At 41.8% G+C, this 20,571-nt stretch overlaps 1 protein-coding gene across 1 annotated transcript in view; it reads right to left on the bottom strand.

Annotated features, from left to right (window-relative positions):
* The window catches only part of ICE1 (interactor of little elongation complex ELL subunit 1), a 67,114-nt gene extending 51,201 nt beyond the window's left edge, over positions 1-15,913 (bottom strand). The window contains exons 1-3 of the mRNA XM_030813898.1: positions 15,593-15,913; positions 2,430-2,488; positions 1,798-1,832 (exon numbers count right to left, since the gene is read on the bottom strand). Of these exons, the coding sequence (XP_030669758.1) occupies positions 1,798-1,832; positions 2,430-2,488; positions 15,593-15,676 (178 nt within the window). The 5' untranslated portion in view covers positions 15,677-15,913. The remainder of the gene's footprint in view (positions 1-1,797; positions 1,833-2,429; positions 2,489-15,592) is intronic.
* Positions 15,914-20,571: the final 4,658 nt, after the last annotated feature.

The raw sequence follows: 20,571 nt of genomic DNA, 5'->3' as shown, positions 1-20,571 counted from the left end.
AACAACTACATATTTGAGGTACAACAAATGCATACTTGGAGCAAATGTGAAACATATGTATCTATCTGTAGCTGACAATGAAGCCAAATATCATATTACAGAATGAACTTCTGAAATCCGGGAATAATCAAAAGTTTTATCCGTTAAAAAAGAATTCTGGTAATTTTTGTTTTAAAAATTTTTTGGTCAACCTTTAGAAAAGTAAAAAAATTATTTCTCTGCTAGGTTACATGTATAAGTTAACTCAAAGAGTGTGCATATTTTTTCCAAGAATGATACAATGAACACATACTCTCCTAATACTGGGACTGCCCATCTATTTCCCTATTTAGCCTTCTAAAAGTTGTGATAATTGTTTCCATACACCTCTCACTAACCATTGAAGATATCATTTCTGCCATAATATGCACGTATAGTTAAATGGACTGATGGTTTTAACAAATAAGGCACGTGAGATTTCCAATGACCCTTATTTTTGAATGTAAAAATTCAGATAGTAAAAATAAATCTAAAGGATATCTCTTAATTTTACGATTTTCACACAAATTAGAAATGATGATATGGTCTGGCTGTGTCCCCACCCAAAATCTCATCTTGAATTGTAAACCGAGTTGTGATTCCCAGGTGCTGGGGTGGAACCTTGTGGGAGGTGATTAGATCACAGGGGCAGTCCCCCCGTGCTGTTCTCCTGATAGTGAGTGAGTTCTCACGAGATCTGATGGTTTTATAAGGGGCTTTTCCCCGCTTCACTCTGCACTTCTCTCTCCTGCCACCATGTGAAGGATGTGTTTGCTTCCCCTTCTGCCATGATTGTAAGTTTCCTGGGGCGTCCCAGCCATGCAGAACTCTGAGTCAATTAAACCTCTTTCCTTTATACATTACCCAGTCCCGGGCAGTCCTTTATAGCAGCGTGAGAATCAACTAGTACAGACGGTACCAACACAAATAAATAACTGATGATGACATGTAAGTTCAGGTATGACACAAATAATATTGAGGCAGGCCTCAAGTTATTGCCAAAGCTGAATGGCTGAATCTGTCCCGACATCGAACATGAAGCTAAATTTCAGGGACTCCCTAAAGGAATACGTATGTTTACTTTTATGAGAGAAACTTTATGTTTTTACAGGAGAGATTTAAATCAAGGTGTTACCACTGCAAGACATGGAAGGATCAATTACACACATCTTTTCCCCACTGCTAAAAAAATAGCTGACCAGACACTAACTCCACAACCGAGCTCATTAAATGGCTATGGAACAAATGGTGACTGTAAGGCCAAGAATTGTCTTCTGACAGCCCAACAGTGTTTGTGAATATACAGCAACGCTATTTCTATATGATTTTGGAGAGATATATATACACACACATTTCCCTGTAAATCACAAAAATAATTAATCAAAGTCAATTGCCCAAAATTTTGAATTTCCCATACTGTACTTCTTGCAGATTGAAAAATAACCTTCAGCAAGTATCACATTCAGTTTCACATTATTCGTAAACCTAATGCTACATCCTCAGTACAAATTAAGAGAAACCTACCCACTAAAAAGCTTATGAGACGTTAAGAAAATCACAATCAACAAGAAAAATAATCTCATTTTTAAAACTCATCATTAAACTTGGATTAAGAATAAAAGAACTGTCTGTTTACTGTGCTTGTGAGACATACTCCCTACTGAAGCCTGTTAAGTACTATCTTCCAAAAGGCCTATGAGGAACAATTCTCACATCTCTTTCAGGAATTATACATAAGTTAGTTCCAAAACTCAACAGAAAAAGCCAGTAAAAGGATATCATCACATTTCTTCTGATATTCTGTTAACAAATTACTGCAAAAAAGAAAAGAAAAATTAGGTTACTTTTTAATTTCAAAAATATACTATGCTAAAATTATGTTTCAAACCATGCAAGGCACCCTCTAGACTTCCTAGATTTCCTGAAACAAATGCATGCTAAATTAATGACTATATCACCTTAAATTTCTCAAAAGCATCACGCTGATATATAAGCCTTTTATTTAGAATCCTGTTGATTTGAGTAATATCTTGGTTCATACATTCATGAGACTATTACAAAGCTGAAAACAAAAAAATAGGAAATCTCACATCATGGCTATAAAATACCGTTAGGAGGTTTGCAGCAGTCAAGCTAAGAAGGCTTTGAAGATAGAAAACAGATTTTTTAAAAAGTCCAGTTCGGTAAAAACAACTTCCTACTAACCCATGAGCTTTGTTTTAAAGGCCTGTGAACCTGTAACAAAAGGTTCACGTCCCAAAGCTCACGGGGAATTATAATCAGTACCATGTAGGCCTCCAAAGCAGAAACTCTAGTGTTCACTTCAGCCCTGGGGGCCTAAAAGCACTGCCTGCTTCAGCCAGTTTGTCAGGTTTACAAAGTTCTGCTAAACAACATGCAAATATACTTACTCTGTATTGATAATTTTTTGTTTCAAGGTAATTAATGCTTCAACATATTCATTCAAATTCTGAAAGAAAAAAAGCCACAGTCAGCTGTTTGTTTTTATCAATTACCTTAAATGTAATTATTGTCTGTAACATTATTTATCATATCTAAGAATTTTAATAATTACATAAACATAGAAATGTTAATGTATTATTTACATTATGTAGAGCACAATCTGAGCCCATACTGCCTCTCTCTAAACCTGTTTCTTTATCTGAATGATAGTACTCCTTGAACAGCAAGGTAGTTAGTTGTAAATATGCTTTTACTGTGTGCAATTAGTCACAGAGCTCAATAAATATTAACTACTTTTAGCTTGCTATTAATTATCAATCTTTACCCTGCATTGTTTCTGAAAGGATTTAAGGCTACCCCAAAAGACACATATATCATAAAAAATAACAACAAAAAAGAAACCATGGGGGAGATGAATAGAAATATTAAAATGGACTAAGATTAAGTGAAAAAATATATCAGGATCTAGGCCGGGCGCGGTGACTCATGCCTATAATCCCAGCACTTTGGGAGGCTGAGGCGGGTGGATTACCTGAGGTCAGGAGTTCAAGACCAGCCTGGCCAACATGGTGAAACCCTGTCTCTACTAAAAATACAAAATTTAGCCAGGTGTGGTGGTGGGCACCTGTAATCCTAGCTACTCAGGAAGCTGAGGCAGAAGAATCACTTGAACCTGAGAGGCGGAGGTTGCAGTGAGCCGAGATCGTGCCACTGCACTCCAGTGAGAGAGTAAGATTCCATCTCCAAAAAAAAAAAAAAAAAATACCACAAATTTGGCTCTAAATTACTGCTATCAACCCAAAAGGAAAAACATCCTTAGTTACACTGTTGAAATGTTCCTAAGATTTCAAAATGAGCTAATTTTTTCTTTTCATTAACTTCTTTCCTTTAATGTCTCCTTTTTCCATCACTAAATACTTCAGAAATAAGGACTTACTTTTAAACATAACCACAATAGCCTTCCGCAAGTAACAATTACACCAAGTAATAATTTGAAACTATCCAAACTATGTTCAATTTTCACTGATTATCCCAATAGTTTTCCAGATAATCCAAATGATTTTGATAGTTACAGTAATATTTCCCTTTATGATAATGTCTGCCTTTTCTTCTCAGTTATGTTATATATCTGTTAAAACATCTACACATCAAAATAAAGTCAAATGTATAGTTTCTCTTGTAATCTCACCATCTGTCAAAAATCACTTAGCGTGTTTTTAACTTTCAACTTTCAGAACTGCCACCACATATATAAAATATATTTTTGGATGTACTCCATCTATCAAATTGTTGTTGAGGGAGGTTTATGTCCTTTTCCAGTCTTTACAGACAGCATGCCATGAATTTCCTTGCCCATTCCTTTGTCAAACAGTTCTATTTTTCCTGAGAATAAAGTCCAAATACTGGTACTGCTGGACCGGACCAGACTTATGTATTTCAGAGGTTTACACTGGAAAAGGTAAAGGATATAAACTGTCAATTCACAGATTAAGAATTTGGAATAGACAATAGACATTTTTTTAAAAAGGTATTCCACCTTTTTCATATCAGGAAATGCAAACTAAAACAACAAAAATTTACTTTTCATCCACTAGGTTAGACTGAAATAAACATATTGGCAAGGATGTAAGGCAAATAAAATTCATACTATGGGTGGTAATATTTGAAGAGCATTTGGGCAGCATATAATAAAATGAAAACATATACAGTGATAATTTTTTCTATTTTCCCTCTATGCATTCCTGAAGGATGTTTTCTACATCCTGGTTAGCTTTTACACCCAAGGTTAATTTGTTTTTACCACTAGCATGAGTACTATCTTTATTTTGCTGTTTTTGCTATATTACATTTCCTAATTGGTTCTTAAGGGTATGCAGAAATATTACTAATTTTTGTTTGTTGATTACAGTAAGACCTGCTCATTTTACAACAACGTCACTTATAAACATACACAAAGATCTAAATAAAATATATGCAAAGTAAATCCAGCAGTGAATAATTTATCTGCAGATTCTCTTGGGTGTGTTATGTGAATAGTTGTAGCATTCACTGATAATTTTATCCTACCTTTACTCATGCTTACATTTCATTTGCCCTCCTTCCTGAACTAAGGCTTCAGCACAATATTGAATAGTAAGGGTAATAACAGGTGTCTTTGTCTTAAAAGTTGGAATTAGTTAATTAAATTTGCTGTGTTCCAGGTTATTGGTTGATATCCTTTAATCATGTTATGAAACTTCTACACACAGTCTGCGAAAACATTTTCATGTATAGGTATCAAACTTCATCAAATAAATTTCTGTATCAATTTAGTTTGAATATGTATTTTTCTCCCTTTATTTATTAATTTCAGTGAACTACAATAGATTTTCTAATGATAAAGCAGCCTTACATTCCTGGAGATAAAAGTAATTGAATACTATGTCAACACTGTTTAAACACACTGAGGATTCAATTCCCCAATATCCTACTTAGGTTTTTTTTTTTTCATCTATGTTCATAAGCGATATGCCTATACCATTTTTTGAACTAAAATTAGTAGGATGCCTTTCCCTTGCTAAAAACTGTAAGGAGGGAGTAAAAAAAACCAGGAACACCTCTCATGCATGAATAACACTTTGCTAGGTACAGAATTGTTGGGTCACCATCTGTTAAGTGTTAAATCATGACCTGCCACACAAAAGACATGCTGAAGTCCTAACTCCCAGTATTTCAGAATGACCTTATTTAGAAATAGGGTCTTTACAGATATGATCAGGTTAAGATGAGGTCATACTGGACTAGAGTGGGCCCTCCCTAATCCAGATTTCTGGGCAGAGAGGGTGGATACATGCATTTGCTTTTATTTCCCTCCCTAAAACCAGCTAAAACTACAGTCAAAAATTTTTTTTTCAAAAGGCAAAACCAACAAGGAAGACAAGAGGATAAAAGACAAACAGAAACTGGAAAGCAGACTCAAGAGTGCTGATTTAGCATCCAAGAAAGCCAGCAGTGGGGAAAAGTGAGAACCAACTCCATTTACACTGCAAAACTTCAACAAGCTTGAGAATCAGTAACATGGGATCTTTTGAGAAGGTGAAAGGGGATGGAACTAAAACAAGCACTAGTTGCAAACTTTCTCATAAGCATTTAATCCCAATCCCCAACCATCCACCATGCCTCAGAGAAATCACTCCTCCCCCATCCAGCAGAAGATTTGCTTTTTGAAGGTCTCTGTAATACCAGGGACCCTTGGGACAGGTGTACTATGTCAAAAGCACAAGGATTAAATAAACCTAAGCACAGTGGTCTAAGACTGGCTGCCTGTCTCTCTCCATTAGGCTTCCAAACAGTGTAGTCTTTCTGTCTTCCAGGAAGAAGGGAAATACCTTCTTAGAGATAACATCTAAAGGTAACGACACTAGATATTCTTCAATCAATAAATGGCCCAACCAGACTGTCCTGCCTTGACACTCAGGGTCCAGAAGCCCCACATCCTCAGTGTATCCACTACTCACTCTTCGCAAGGATTTCCGAACATGAGACAGACTTGCAATGCGAAAGAGGCTAAAACAAGCAAAAGCAACCTGAAGTAAACAAAAACTGAAAACTTAAAAAATGTTTATTAATAGGATGAGATAAATAATATTATATTTGTGAAACAAGTTATTTTTGAAAGGAATATTCAGAGCTCTTAAAATTGAAAAAACTTAATTAAAAATGAACAGTCTAGAATAACTAAAATTAAAAGATAGACAATAACAAGTGTTGATGATGATGTGGAGAAACTGAATACATTCCTCATACATTGCTGGTGGGAACATAAAATGGGGCAGCTGCTGTGGAAACTAGTTTTGCAGTTTCTCAAAATGTTAAAGTTACCCAACAATCCAACAGTCCCATTCCTAGGTATGAACTGAAAACAGAGTCCATGGCAAACTTACATACTGATATTTATAGCAGCACTATTCAAACTAGCCAAAAAGTGAACATAAATTAAATGTCCATCAAAGGATGAATTGATTCACAAAATGTCATATATCCATACGACAGGAATTATTTGACAATGAAAACGAACGAATGAGACATGCTACAATATGGACCAACCTTGAAACATTATGCTAAGTGAAAAAAGCCAGTTACAAAAGTCCACGTGTATTCTAGAGTCCATTCATATGAATTTTCCATAACAGAGCCAAAAGTAATCCAGTGGCTGCCAGAGACTGGAGGAAGAGTGCAGAGACAGGAAATGACTAGTAACTAGTATAGGGTTTCTTTGGGGAAGGTGGAGGATCAAAATGTTTTAGGACTATGTAGCGGTGATGGCTGCACAACTCTGTGAATTGAACTGAATTGTATACAATAAAAGGCAGAATTTTATATGTAAATTATATTTCAATAATGCTGTCATAGCTAACAAAGACTCAAAATATTTGACCATAAAGTTAAAAAAAAAAAAGGACACAGAAAATAAAAACCCAGACACGAGAAAGAAGGAAATAAATAAAAACAAATAGGGTATCAACACAAGAGGCCCCACGTACCCAACAATAAGAGTTCCACATAAAGCAATAAGGTGAAGATGGAGACCTAATTAAAAAAAAAATACTGGTATTCAAGAAAAGTTCCCAGAAGCAAATCTAGAAATTTCTAATTGAAAGGGCCTGGAATATGGACTTCAACAGGATTCAAACCATGAAACAAGAACACAAAATTTCAGACCACTGGAGACAAAGCCAAGACCCTATAAGAATCCCAAGAGCAAAATAAAAGGCATCAAGTGATACACAAAGAATCGGGGCTAGAACGGCTTCAGACTTCAACAGCAACAGGAAAACTACAGAGGGAATGCAGTTACTTTTGGACATGCATTTAAACTATTATTTTTTCTAAAATAAAAGTGATTCTTCCTCTTTTCTCTGCCATTCTCTTTTGAGTTCTTTGGTACCCTAGCTCATCTTTCCCATGCTTCCAGATGTCATTTTGAGTTGCCAAGTACTTAGGCAGAGACCCCGAAGAAATCTCAGGCTCCAGAGTCACAGAGTCAGATTCAAATTCCTATTCCACCCCCACTTTCTGCTGAGTGACCTTGGGCAAATTTATTTAACCTCTCCCCTGCCTCGAACTATTTCATCAGTTTTACAGATGGAGAAACTGAAGCACAAAGAGTTTAAATAACTGGCATACTATCAGGATCAAATAGGATGCACCATATAAAGTGTTCAATCCAGTCCCTGGCATAGTAGTAAGCACTCACTAATATCTTCAGGATGAAAAATTGAATTAAAGATACAATCATTATCAGGGAAAACAAGAAACCATGCAGAAAACACCACAGCTTAGCTTCAAATAACACAGTCATAATAATGTCAACTTCAAATACTGATCTAACTGAAATCATAACTATACTGAACAAATGGAGAGAGAAGAGATATGCTTAGGCATGGTGGAGTACGGGGCAGTAAGAAAGCTGAATCCTCACCTCCGAAAGTCAGCAATGAGTCTACTATTTAACCACAGGAAAGTTCATTGTAAAACACACAGTGGAAGCAATTAAAAATGGTTCTCTCTTGGAAAGCAGGGATGAGTGGGGCTGGGGGCTGGGGGCTGCTGACTTGTTGTCTTAATAACTCTTGTGTATCTATCTAGCTGCCTTTTTATATTTAACTGCGATTAAAAAAACGAGATCACAAAACAGCATAATGAGAAAACAAAAGATTTATCAGTTATCTGATAGCATTCTAGCCTCTGACTAACATTATTTCCCAAGGCCCTGCCGCATATCAGCTCAAATTTGGTCAGATACTGTATTATCTGTGGTCAGATACTGTATTATCTGTGATAAAACAATTTTTTTTCCTCCAATCAGATTCAAATGTCATTTATGTTGGCTGAAACCAAGGCCTCTAAATGATGAATCTCACAACTGTGAAAGTGAGCAGGGTGTGCCTGGGTGAAGGGCACTCAGGCTCTTCTGACCCACGTTGATTCCTGCACAGGTCCAGCTGCTATGGAAGAAGTGAGGTTCAAGGTGTTCTTCCTCTCCAGGAGATACTAAGGGTTGTTTCCTTGATTATTGCTTTCTCCAAGCAGCCCTGCTCTCCCCTTCTAGAGCTTCTATTATATAGTCTATTGGAAAGTTCAGGCTTATTTTCAATTCTCTCTTATTCTCTCATTAACTACCATCTTTTTTCTTTGCCTTCTGGGTGATTTCTTAAGCTATACTAATTCACTAATACAATTCCCAGAGCAGCCCACTCTCTTACTCTAGACTTTTTGTTTCCTATTTACTTCTCCCCTCTAGCAGACAATTTTAACTTTATCCATACAATACCATCCTCAATTGTCACTGTGAATGTTGATGCCCATGCTTCCTTCCTTTCTTGGGGAAGTAGAATCACACCTGGCTGAGCACACAGGTCAAGGAGCAAGCTAGCAGGCCTACCGAAGACATGGCCAATGCAGCCAGGAAAATGGTTATGCTAAGGCAGTAAGTATATAGATAATACAGCAAACAAATAAATACAGATGATAACGGAATATGTAGTCTGCTCAAACAAATCAGTAAATATGTAAGAGAGGACAGTTTCTTAACTTCAGCACTACTGACATCTTGGGCTAGAAGGAAGACAGGATGTTCGGCAGAATCCCTGGCCTCTACCAGCTGGCTGTAGCACTCCCCAAGCCCCAAGGTGTGTGTGCAGCAAACAATTAACACAGCAGGCCTGAGAACATGATCCTTAGCAAGACCTGCTTGCAAGGCGGGCCACTGGCTGTCACCTGGGGACTCAGATTTCTGGAGAGTTCCTTCCCACCATTCCCCAAACTGATGAAAGTGGCATATCATGTATGGCTTATGCTCAACACCCGCTTTCCTTGTGGGAATCTGGAATCTTGGTGCTTGCTAGGCAGAGGGTGCCTACAAGACCAGCCCCCAATAAAAAAAACTCAGGCACTAGGTCCCTAATGAGATTCCCCGGCAGACAACACTTCACAAGTACTGTTACAACACCATACTGGAGCAATTAGACACGTGCTGTGTGACTCCACTGGGAAACACTCTCAGAAGCTTGTGCCTGATTTCCCCAGACTTTGCCCCATATGCCTTTTCCCTTTACTGACTTCACTCTGTATCCTTTCCCTGTAAGAAACCACAGCCATGAGTATAACTATATTCTAAGTCCTATGAGTACTGAACCTGAGCATGGTCTTAGGGACTCCAACACTGACAACCAAAAATGTCTTCAGAAGTTGTAAAATGTTCGCTGAGGAATGCAAGGCTCTGCTGTTTAAACTTTCACAAACATGAAAGACAAAGACTAAATGAAGGAGGCTGAAGAGACATTACAATAAAATATAACACATATTCCTGACATGACTTTGAATAAGAAAGCAAAAAGCCACTCCCAGGCCAGCAAGCAAAATCTGAATAGGTCTACAGCTGCACCAACGTTACTATCCTGATTTGGAGGGGTGTAGGGTAATCATGCTGGAAAACGTTCATATCTGGAGGAAGTATACCCTGGAGCATGTACGGGAGACAAAGCGTATGAGCGCAGACAATGAAGCAAATGCAATAACGTTAACAATTTGTGAATTTGAGAACATCAGGGTTATTTGTATTATTGGGGCAACTTTCTTGTAAGTCTGAAATTATTTCAAAATACATTATTTTTAAAAATCACACTACTCACATTTATTGCTTTGCTGGGAGAGATTTGGCTAATTGTTCAGCATGACTCCTCTCTGATAAACCACTTATTCCTGGTGTGCTTGCTGTTTTTAACTGCTCTTATTTAAAATCAAAGCCTACACTGATATCTAGCAGAGATGAGTGTGTCTTCTCACCTGTTAGAACCTCTGGCACAGCGTGGACTGGAACAGGGCGACAAGGCAGGAATGTCCACCTCTCTCTAACTGTGCCCCAACCACACCCACCCACCAAAACCAAGCAGAGTGGCTTCTGGGTGCTGGGAAGGCAAACCCCAGTCTCTCCAGCCCCACCTCAGTTATCCCCACCTTTACTCTGTGCTTCATCTGTTGTCAACTACTTTCTCCCCTCCAGGCCTTGGCACAACTTGTTCTGTCTACAACACTCTCCCTCCATCTTTTCCCTCTTAGTTAACTGCAAATCATCTTTCGGACCTCAATTTGGATTCACTTTTATGAAGCCTTCAGAGAGATGGCACAATTCCTATATAGCTGCCCCTCCTACATGCTCCCAGAGTACCTCATATGTCCCTCACCATAGTATTTATATCATACATATACTGTGGTTGCTTTTCTACTTAACTGTAACCTCAACAAGAATGTGCTCTATGCCTCTTGTGTTCATGATTGTATTCTGAAACACAGGATAGCATCACATATACATTGACGCTCAATAAATGTGTTTGGTAAATAAATGAATTACAATTTTGTGAGCATTCCTTGTAAAAGAACCATTTATAAATCAATAGGTCTGGAATAAAACGTTTCAAGTTCCAAACGATGACACTTAAATCACTAGCAATTATCAATGGGAATCCAGTACAAGTTTATGGACAGGCTCAAATCTGTTCCAAGAACAACCATACACCAAACTCACTGAATCTAATCTAAATACATGAGATGAACAATATAATCATGTGTTTCAAACTCTCATCTGGATCCCCAGGAGACTCCAATTGTTTTGCACTGCAGTGAAGTCAGCAAATACGGGCCTCTCCTTCATCAGAATAAGGAGACTATGTCAGCTTCACTATGTTGACTTAAACACAAACAACTTAAGACTTTACTTAATCATACATAAAACATAATATGACTAGAGTGAGGACCCACACTGTTACATCTGACTGCCAAAGTTTTGCAACCCAGAACTTTGGGCATTGGGCTATGGATCAGCAATGAACTACTGTAATCAATGAGATTAACAAAACAGATATGAAGTGATTTGTGAGACTACGAGCAAAAGACACAGAAAACGTAGTCAATCTGTACACTTCTGAATCAAATAATGATCTCTGCAAAGGTACTGTTATCTCTTCAACAACTAAAGAAAAAAAGGACAGGGAGGATTAAGAAATGAAAGGAAGATTTTCAGTGCAAGCAAACCACTATTCAAGACAGAGAGGCAAGTTAGCCTAACATTACAGTTCAGAATGAAGTCACAACACCAATATGGTTGCCTACCATTGGAAAGGCTGACTCCTATACTACACTTGTAAATTCTCTGCATGATCAAAAAATTAAAACTATAGCGCAGAATATCTTCTCTCTGTACCTCTTTAGTTCCTCTCTCACATGAAAGTTTAATTGAAATACGGAACTTGACGTAGTTATAATACATGCAGAAAATTATTTCCAAAAAGCGGTTATCTACTAATTGACCAAAAGAATTGCTTTTCCTTAATTCTCATTCTTTCCGATCTTGGTTCCCTCTGGAACTCTTGATTCCCTCTGGAACACACTCCCTGTTTAACCCTCTAACACACTTTATCTGTTTCTCCTTTCCTCACCATTCCATGTTCCCCTTCATTAAAGGCCACACATTAGCTAGTTGGTTTTCCATCACTGACTCTAATGATAGCACGTAGTCCCATGAATTGGCCTCATGGTTTCAAAGATTCCTTTAAGTGACAGAACATAATGCCCCATTTGCCTATCCTCACACCTCCCTTCTGTCAAATAAGCTTTTTTTTTTTTTTTTTTTGAGACAAAGTCTTGCTCTGTCACCCAGGCTGGAGTGCAGTGGTGGCACCATCTCGGCTCACTGCAACCTCAGCCTCCCAGGTTCAAGCAATTCTCCTGCCTCAGCCTCCTGGGTAGCTGGGATTACAGGCGCATGCCACCATGCCTAGCTAATTTTTGTATTTTTCGTAGAGACGGGGTTTCACCATCTTGGCCAAGCTGTTCTTGAACTCCTGACCTCATGATCCACTGCCTTGGCCTCCCAAAGTGTTGGGATTACAGGCGTGAGCCACCACTCCCGGCCCAAATAAAATTCTTACACTGAACACAGTGCACATCTAACCTGGCCTGCTATTTCCTTGAGGGATATTAGGGCACCTTGGAAGCACTGTGTTCCACAAACATTAAATTTGAAAATGGCTGAACACTCCTAGTTCTGACGTCATTCCAACTTCAGTCCCTTCCACCTTGATTTCCTCTTCCTCCTATATCTACCACAGTTCTCATGGTCATTCGAGTTTTAAATCTCAGGACCTTCCATTTCCTGACATGAGACCTGCCCACTCTTTACACTGTCTCATATTCAGAACCCTTTTCTTCTTTATTCCCCTTCCCAGGAACCTTCAATTACTTCAGACTTTTGTTATCACTATTATGTATTAGTAAAATAATTTATCATACCTAATTGCACCCCCTCCAATCCATCCTGCATACCACCGTTACTTCTACTACAAGCACTGTCCTAATGTAACTATGCAAAAACCTTCACCATCCCATAACACTGACAGAAATAAGTTAAAGAATTTATGATGGTTACCATTCAAGGTTCTCTATAAACTGCCTGGAACCTATTTTTCTAGGCTCACTTTGCACAACTACAGAATTCCTCCAGAGACTCTACTTATAACTTTCCCCTAAAAAGGTAAGCCAATTCCAGGCCACAGAAAATCCAAATGCAGTAGTGTCCTGACCTAGAGAAGAACTCTGTAAACTAAGGCCCTACTCCAGTGTTTATAATGTTTCAATGGAACACAGGCATACTCATTTCTTTATGAATTGTCTACAGCTGCTTTCACATGAAAATGGCAGAGCTGAGCAGTTCTGAGCAAGTCCCCAAAGCCTAAATACTTGTGATCTTGCTCCTTACAGAAAAAGTTTGCAGACTCCTGGATCTAGGATTACTCTTATCGATGTTTTGAGAACCCACAGCGGGAAATGTGGCAAGGGTATAAGGAAGAAGATTCAATCTCTAGGCCATAGATTAGAGTAGTTCACACCACAGTGGAAGCAGTGGAGATGTTGAAAAGTGGGTGAATAATGAAGGCAGAGCGGGCACAATCTGATAAACCGGATACAGGTTGTGAGAAAAAAAAGAGCTGCACCAAGGATGCCATCTAGTTCCTGGCCTAAGCAACCAGAAGGATACAGTTGCTAAATTTAACCATAACAGATCCATGACTGAAAGCACAGTTCACATCAGTAGTTCTGCACAAAAGCCTCCAATGACTCACCATTTCCATCACCCAAACCCCAACAATGGTCTACAGGAGCCCACACAAAATCAGGCCCTCCTCCTACCTTCCTGACTCCCAGCATTCACTCTGCTCCAGCTTCACTGGCCTTCTTGCTCTTCCCAAGCACACCAAGCCAGCTCCTGCTACAGTTCTTCACACCTGATGTTTCCACTGTATGGGAGACTTTTCTTCCAAGATTTCAACAGAGCTTATTATTCTCTCACCTTTGCTCCAATATAAACGTTCCAGGACTCCCTACTTAAATTCCAACAGCCACTGGCCTAGTCCTCACCCATTCATTCCCTCCCCATCTCTGTTCAATTCATTAACAACGTTTTCATTACCCTCTAACATAACTCATTTGTTTCATTTATCCTGCCAACCTCCTAGAATGGAAGCTCCAAGAGATTAAGAATTTTTGTCTTTTTCTCCCCTAATGCCATAATTGCAGTGTCTAAAATAAGGCAGGTGATCAATAAATATTTGTTGAGTGAATTGGCTCGAATAAAAAATACAATGTATTAAAGATTCGGGAGAACTCCAATCACGTTCCTGCGGTGGGAGGGGCGGGGGGGGGGCGTTGTAAGATACCTACACAATTCAGTTCATTGAAGGCAATGATCTATTAGTTCTCCTTCTACTCACAAAAGCAGCACATTTCCTTCCTCCCCTTCCTTCAACACTTAAAATGTTTGCAATCAGTTCACAGATATTGCACTTAAAATGCAAACCAAGTTTCTAGGCATGGCCTACCTAGCCTGCACTTCCGTCTGGTCTCATCAACCATCTTCCGCGTGCACTATGCTCATGCCAACCGTACTATCTTCTGCTCATCAAAAACACCCTGCTCCTTCTCACCACAGGAACCTTTCCACCTGTTAATCCCTCTATCCAGAAAGCTCTTCCCACATCTCTTCTGACAGCCCGATCCTTCTCATTATTCAAATATCTGAAAGTTACTGACTCAAAAATTCCCTGACTACCCTAGCTAAGAGACGAGACCAATATTCCAACAACCTCCTTTATTTTCTAACACCTAAAATCTTCTGAGGCCTTATTCACACATAGGCATCTTACTTATGAGAGATCCTATTTTGTTCACCACAATGTCTGTAGTTCCTAGAACACTAGGCAGAGTAGGTGGTGAGGCGCTGGAGAGTTTCGTTTTATCACTGAAACCGCGAGAGTAGGAAGTTAAAAGAGACCCCCGACATCAGGCAGCTAGGAGAGTCGTGGGAAATGAGGGGTACTATTGCCCAAGTACCACCCCATAAGATCTGGAGCCATACTCTAGCAATTCTCCCTTATGTCACTCTAAAGAAGTGCCCACGCCTCTGTCAGAAACCTCCAGTCTCTGCATGCCTTTAATAAACTACTTTTATCAAACAACTGACAAGCTACTTGACCAATTACTTGGCTTGCTTTTTTAAAAATTAGCCTCGGGATGGCACATCTGCTATAAGCTGAAATGCCTCCTTAGACTCTTCGAGTCTAATGACTCAGACAACCCACATGTCACGTTAAGATTCTGCCTCCAAACAACAAATTCTCAGGATGGGCCAGAAGACCAAAGCTTTATCCTCAGGGAGATAAGTGCCCTCAGCGTTTCACCTGTCCCTCACTGACCTAGGGAGTCAGCCCTAGGGAGCTCCGAGGCCGGGTAGGGAAGGTGGGGGGCCCTCCAGAACTCGCTCACTCCACCCCCACCGTTACACCAGCGCATTCCAGTCAATGAACTCTGGGTTTCAAGCTTAAATAAAGCAAAGGAAGCCGTCCCCAAAACTCATGTAGGAAAAAGGGAGCAGAGAGACGAGCGAGCAAGAGCTACGGTCGGGAAGGGAGAGCAGCGCACTGAGGCACAGCCCGCGCGGCCGGACCCCACATCCCTGCTCTCCCGGCCCGCCGGGCCGAGTCGCCCCCCGCGCCCGCGGCCCCGGGAGGTGCCGCACCTGCTGCAGAGAGGCGCAGCCCTGACATCGCGACAGGTCCGCCGCCGTCCCGGGCGCCGCCGAATGGGTCTCGCCCGGCATCATGGTGCCGCCGCCGGGCCCGGTGGGCACGCACGCCTCAGGGGCCCGCGGCGTCGGCCCCGTCCTGTCTCTGCTGATGCCGCCGGGGACGCCGCCTGCCAGGCCGCTTCCCGCCAGGTCCAGGCGGGTCCATCCGTGCACAGAGGCCCCCGTGGGGCTAGCAAAAGGCTCTCCGAGCCAGAGCTGCCTCAGGCACTGAAAAGAAACGCTACCCGGCGCGGCCCCCGAGCGCGACGCAGTCCACTCAGGGCCCCGCCCCGCCCTAGCTCGCCCCGCCTCTCCCAGGGGCGCGGGGCTGCCTAAGGCGCTGCCTGAGCAACACCGGGAGAGGAGCTGTGCGATGCGGCCGGGGAGACGCCCACAGAGGAGCAGCCAATAGAAGTAGAGGGATCGAAGGTGCATTCCTTCCACTGTTAAGGGTCGATCGTTTATTGCCACCTTGCTGTACGACAGGCTTTCCATAGACACCTAAAGGCCTCCGCTATGTGGGCGGTGACCCGCTCGTGACGTAAGCTCCAGGCGCCTGAGAAGTGGAAGGACCTGGCGTCCAGGACAGGAAAGTGCGTGATTTACAACTGGGAGGATGGGCGCTGTCCCGGAGCCCGTCCTGGGCCAGGGAGCAGGAGAGGGAGGAACTACAGTTCCCGACGCGCTGCAGGTGGGCGGAGATCGTGCGCTTCGGCGCCAGTTGCACGGCCTTGGCAGCCAGTGGCGGCTCCCCTGCTCTTGCAGTCCCCTGGTCTTCTGACCTCTCGCTCCTCGGTCATGTGTCCACGCCAGTCGCCGCGGCAGCCCCTGATGCCCGAGCGGCGGGTTCCCAGGCCCAGGTGTGGGCGCCACCGCCCACCATGCGCCAAGCCCAGAGCCTGGTTGAATCGTTCGCCACCCTGTCCACCCATTTGGCCATTATCCTGCCACCTTCAAATCCTGTTTTTGACACCTCTCGGGAGAGAGAGAAAACGGAAAGATAAAGGAATAAACTCCTCGTGGCCGTAGTTAGTGGGTAAATTCAGATCTCGTTTGAACGGAGGTTTTTCTTATCTCCAGCCACCGTATCCACCACCACCAGAATCGTCTTTTTAGTCATCACAGCCTGTCGCCATCAGTACCTTGTTCAGAAGCCTCTCGCAGCTTCCATCGTGTGGTTATAAAATCCAAATTCCTTATAAAGTCCAAATTCAAGAGGAGGAGTGCCTGTGAAGTTAATGTCTAGACCTTACCAGCCAATTTCAAGCTCCTCAGTATGGAAATTGCAACTGAAAACACCCCTTCCAAAAAAAGCAGTCTGCATTTTTCTCTGAGTTTTCTTCTCCAAATTTCGCACCCCTGACCTTGCTTACACACTCTGGATACCACCTGCTGTGGCGTGGCAGAAGCAGACATCCAGCGATAGCTAGGTTTCCTGTCGTTGACACCCAAGCAAGACAGGCGTGTACCTAACTGAGGACCTGCCGGTGATAGAAGTCTCAGCTTTTCTCAGAGACAGGTGGGCAGAAAACAAGGATAAGGTTAAAAAAGAAAAGGGAAGTGAGCAGATCCACAGTGGAACGCAGCTATACAGTGGAAGACAGACCATGTGACCCATTAGGGAAAGGGGCAGCAGGTATTAGAGACCTGTAGGGATCATGATCGTCCCGGTGCTAGCGTCTGATCCCAAATTTATCTTCACCATTACTTCCCTTTTATGTACAGTTACTTAAATGTGTGTTTTTCCAAAGTACCTTACTGGAGAAGACAGCAGCTCTCTCTCCCTCTACACCATCCACCCGCAGCCATGACACACTTTTATGATCGGGGCACTTGGAATTCTCACTGCTGCCTCCCTGTCTGTGCACCCTTGCGAGTGTTTTCCCCTCACCTGGAACACGCTTCCTTCTAGTTCTAGGTGTAGAAATCCTACCTGCTCTTCCAGGGTCCGTGGTTTACCTCCACAACCCCAAGGATCTGCCACCGAAGGGGCAAAAAAGTCCCTTAACACCGAGTAATTTTTAGTAACATCACATTTTGAGTTGGATGATAGTGATTTTTATGTCTTAGAGATGAGTCTTTATGCTGCAAAGTGCTGCATAGCAGATGTTAAATGAACGTCAGAAGGAATGAAATTTACTGCAAATAATTGAAGGTAAGAAACAACAAATATTTCCCTTCAAAAACGTTAATAAAAGTGTATTTTCTCCTACCTTTCTCAAAGCCAGTTCTCAAGACATCTAATGAAAACGAGTCTTGTTTATGTAATGCAGGGATAGGCAGACTCTGAAGAGCCACATGGTAAATATTTTAGGCTTTGTAGGTCACACAGGTCTGTGCCACCTATTTGTCATCTTCTGTTTATTTAAGAAACTTAAAAAATGTAAAAGTCATTCTTAGCATGCAGGCTGTACAAAACCAGGTGTGATTATTGGTCATAATGAGAATGTAGTAGGCCACTAATTGAGGAATGGTCAGAATTACATTTTTTCTCTTTCCCGCATGATGGGCCACACCTGTTTTTTCATGACGATGGAAACAAACAAGCAAGTGTGTATACTGCAGCAAGTGGGGAACTGTGGCTTTGGAACCACACATCTGTCTTTAAATTCTTAAGCAAATGACCTATTTGTGCTGGTGTTTCCTTACAGAGGACCAACGGTAATTTAAGTAAAAAGTGACAAGGATGGGACCCACTCTATAGGATTCACTACACAAATAGTAGTTATTAATAATTTATTGATGGTGATATCCATTTTGGAAAGGAGATAAATGTATCTTCAGCTGACTCATAGGGAAAAGATGGTTTGCTTTTTCTTTAAAAGCATTTTTCCTGTCAAACTTCCAAGATAAACTTGTTGTTTTTCTGCCAGAGAAGCCCTAAGACCCGGAGGAATGTCTGCATTCCAGACTCTGGTCCTGGGATTCCCTGTGCCTGTCGAATCCAGCCAGCTGTTCAGAGGATCCGACTCAAAAAGTCTCACTTCTCACCCCACACGCTCGTTACCTCTCAGATACTTGGTATCTGCTTAAAATGAAAGCTCTGGAATTAGCATCACTGAGAGGTAACTGTTTATTTAGTTTATTAACATATACCTCCACTGAAATGGCTAATAGATATGGTCTAGAAACCAAGGAGAACTAGACTTGATAGGAAAGCTATCTATTCTTTGGAAGTTCAAGGCTATGCTTTTAATTGGTGCATTTAACCATAAGAAAAATGAACTATATGTTCATTTTTTTCTTTTAAAAGTTGGAGAGATGTTTGATGGAATTGTTTGTGACTAACAGTGTGTTATTCAATGATATGATCCGATTATTAGGTATTAATTTCCAGACCTGTGATGTAATGTTACCATATGCCCACAAGATGTCTGTCTCTCCCTGTGTGTTTTCCACATAAATAGAATTTCCGACAGTATTAGGACTTAACCGAACCTTCTTGCCAAGGGGAAAGGCCATCCTTTGGGGCATCCTGGGGTGGAAGGCGTCTTGTGGGAACCACCTTGCTATCCACCCACACACGTTCCACCAGGCGTAGTCCTAAGCTGTCTTTGCTCCAGTTTTTCTCAGTACTCCGGGTTGTAGTCGTGGGGTTTCGACTTGTCCTCAGACATCAGCAATTTGCTCACAGCCTCAGCTCTTACCCTCAAAGTGATTTGAAGCCAGAGAGTAAACATGTTGCTTCTTCCTGAAACACTGATGTTACTTAGAAACCGGACAAAATAAATTTAGTTTTGAAACAATTAATTTGAAATAGAAAGCAAAACCGATATGATTATTAAAGCAAAATTTTCTTCAACTTGAGAAAGCTGATTGAGAAAAGTAAAAAAAAAAGATAAAGCAACATTTGAAAGGACTTTCACAACTTTCGCGTTGCAGTCGCCTTCTGTAAAGGAGGACAAGCCCGCTCTGCCTTGCGGGTTTGTGAACACCTGGCAGCTGTAAGAGTTTGGATCTGTGAACACCTGGCGGCTGTAACAGTTGGTCACATGGGAAGCTTCTTGTAGCTTCTGGGATTGGAGGAAGAAGAAGGCAGGTGCTCAGAGGTGACACGTGTTGAGGAGGGGATTCTCTGTAGAGCAATTGGCAAGGGCATGTCCCACCTACTTCCGAGGAGGGATAGGAAAGGGAGGGACATGTTTCCCCTTCACCTGAGGCCAGTGAGGGGTCTCCTTGGTTTCTAGACCACATCTAGCAGCCATTTCAGTGGACATGTATGTTAATAAATTAACAGTTGCCTCTCGATGGTGCTATATTCCAGAGCTTTTGTTTTAAGCAGTGCCCCCACGAAGTGAAGCACTCAGAGTCAGACACTACATGCCCTAGAGTGGTTCCAAGGGAACCGTGGGACAGCTCCAGGAGATGGGTTGGAGGTGACTGAGCTGCATGCTCACCTGCACTGGGATGAGCAGGGGTTCCGCATACTGGATACGGTGGGCATTTCAGTGGCAGCTGGGAGGAAAGCAAGGCTGGGGCAAAGTGAGCAGCCAGAAGTGAGCAGCCAGAAATAAAACTTTGCTCTTCCATCCCCCATTCAAAGAACTGTAGCTAGATGTCCACAGCTGGAAAATCCTCAGTTTGAACTGTATCCACACAGCACCAGTGGCAGACAATGGCAGCCACTCACAAAAACTTTTTTCTATTTTGTCTAGGCATCCAAGAGTTCCCCAGCCTCCCTGCATCTGACACGTGATTAAGTTCTACCAGCCAAGCATCAGCAAAAGGGGCCTGGGCCCTAGGGCCTTCCTGTGCTTTTTGTCACTTCCTGCTGGCTGGAAGAGGGATGAATCCCAGGACCCTGAGCTGGTGCTTAAGCTACTGTTTCTCGGCCCCACACCTTCCCTTTTATACTCTGCCTTGTAATGTAGGGACTGGGGAGCCACGTGCCACCTCTCCTGCCAGAGTCCTGTTCAGTTGTGCCAACAGAT

This window comes from Nomascus leucogenys, chromosome 6 (assembly GCF_006542625.1).
Source record: "Nomascus leucogenys isolate Asia chromosome 6, Asia_NLE_v1, whole genome shotgun sequence".
Lineage (NCBI taxonomy): Eukaryota > Metazoa > Chordata > Mammalia > Primates > Hylobatidae > Nomascus > Nomascus leucogenys.
This window is presented reverse-complemented; position numbering and strand designations above follow the sequence as displayed.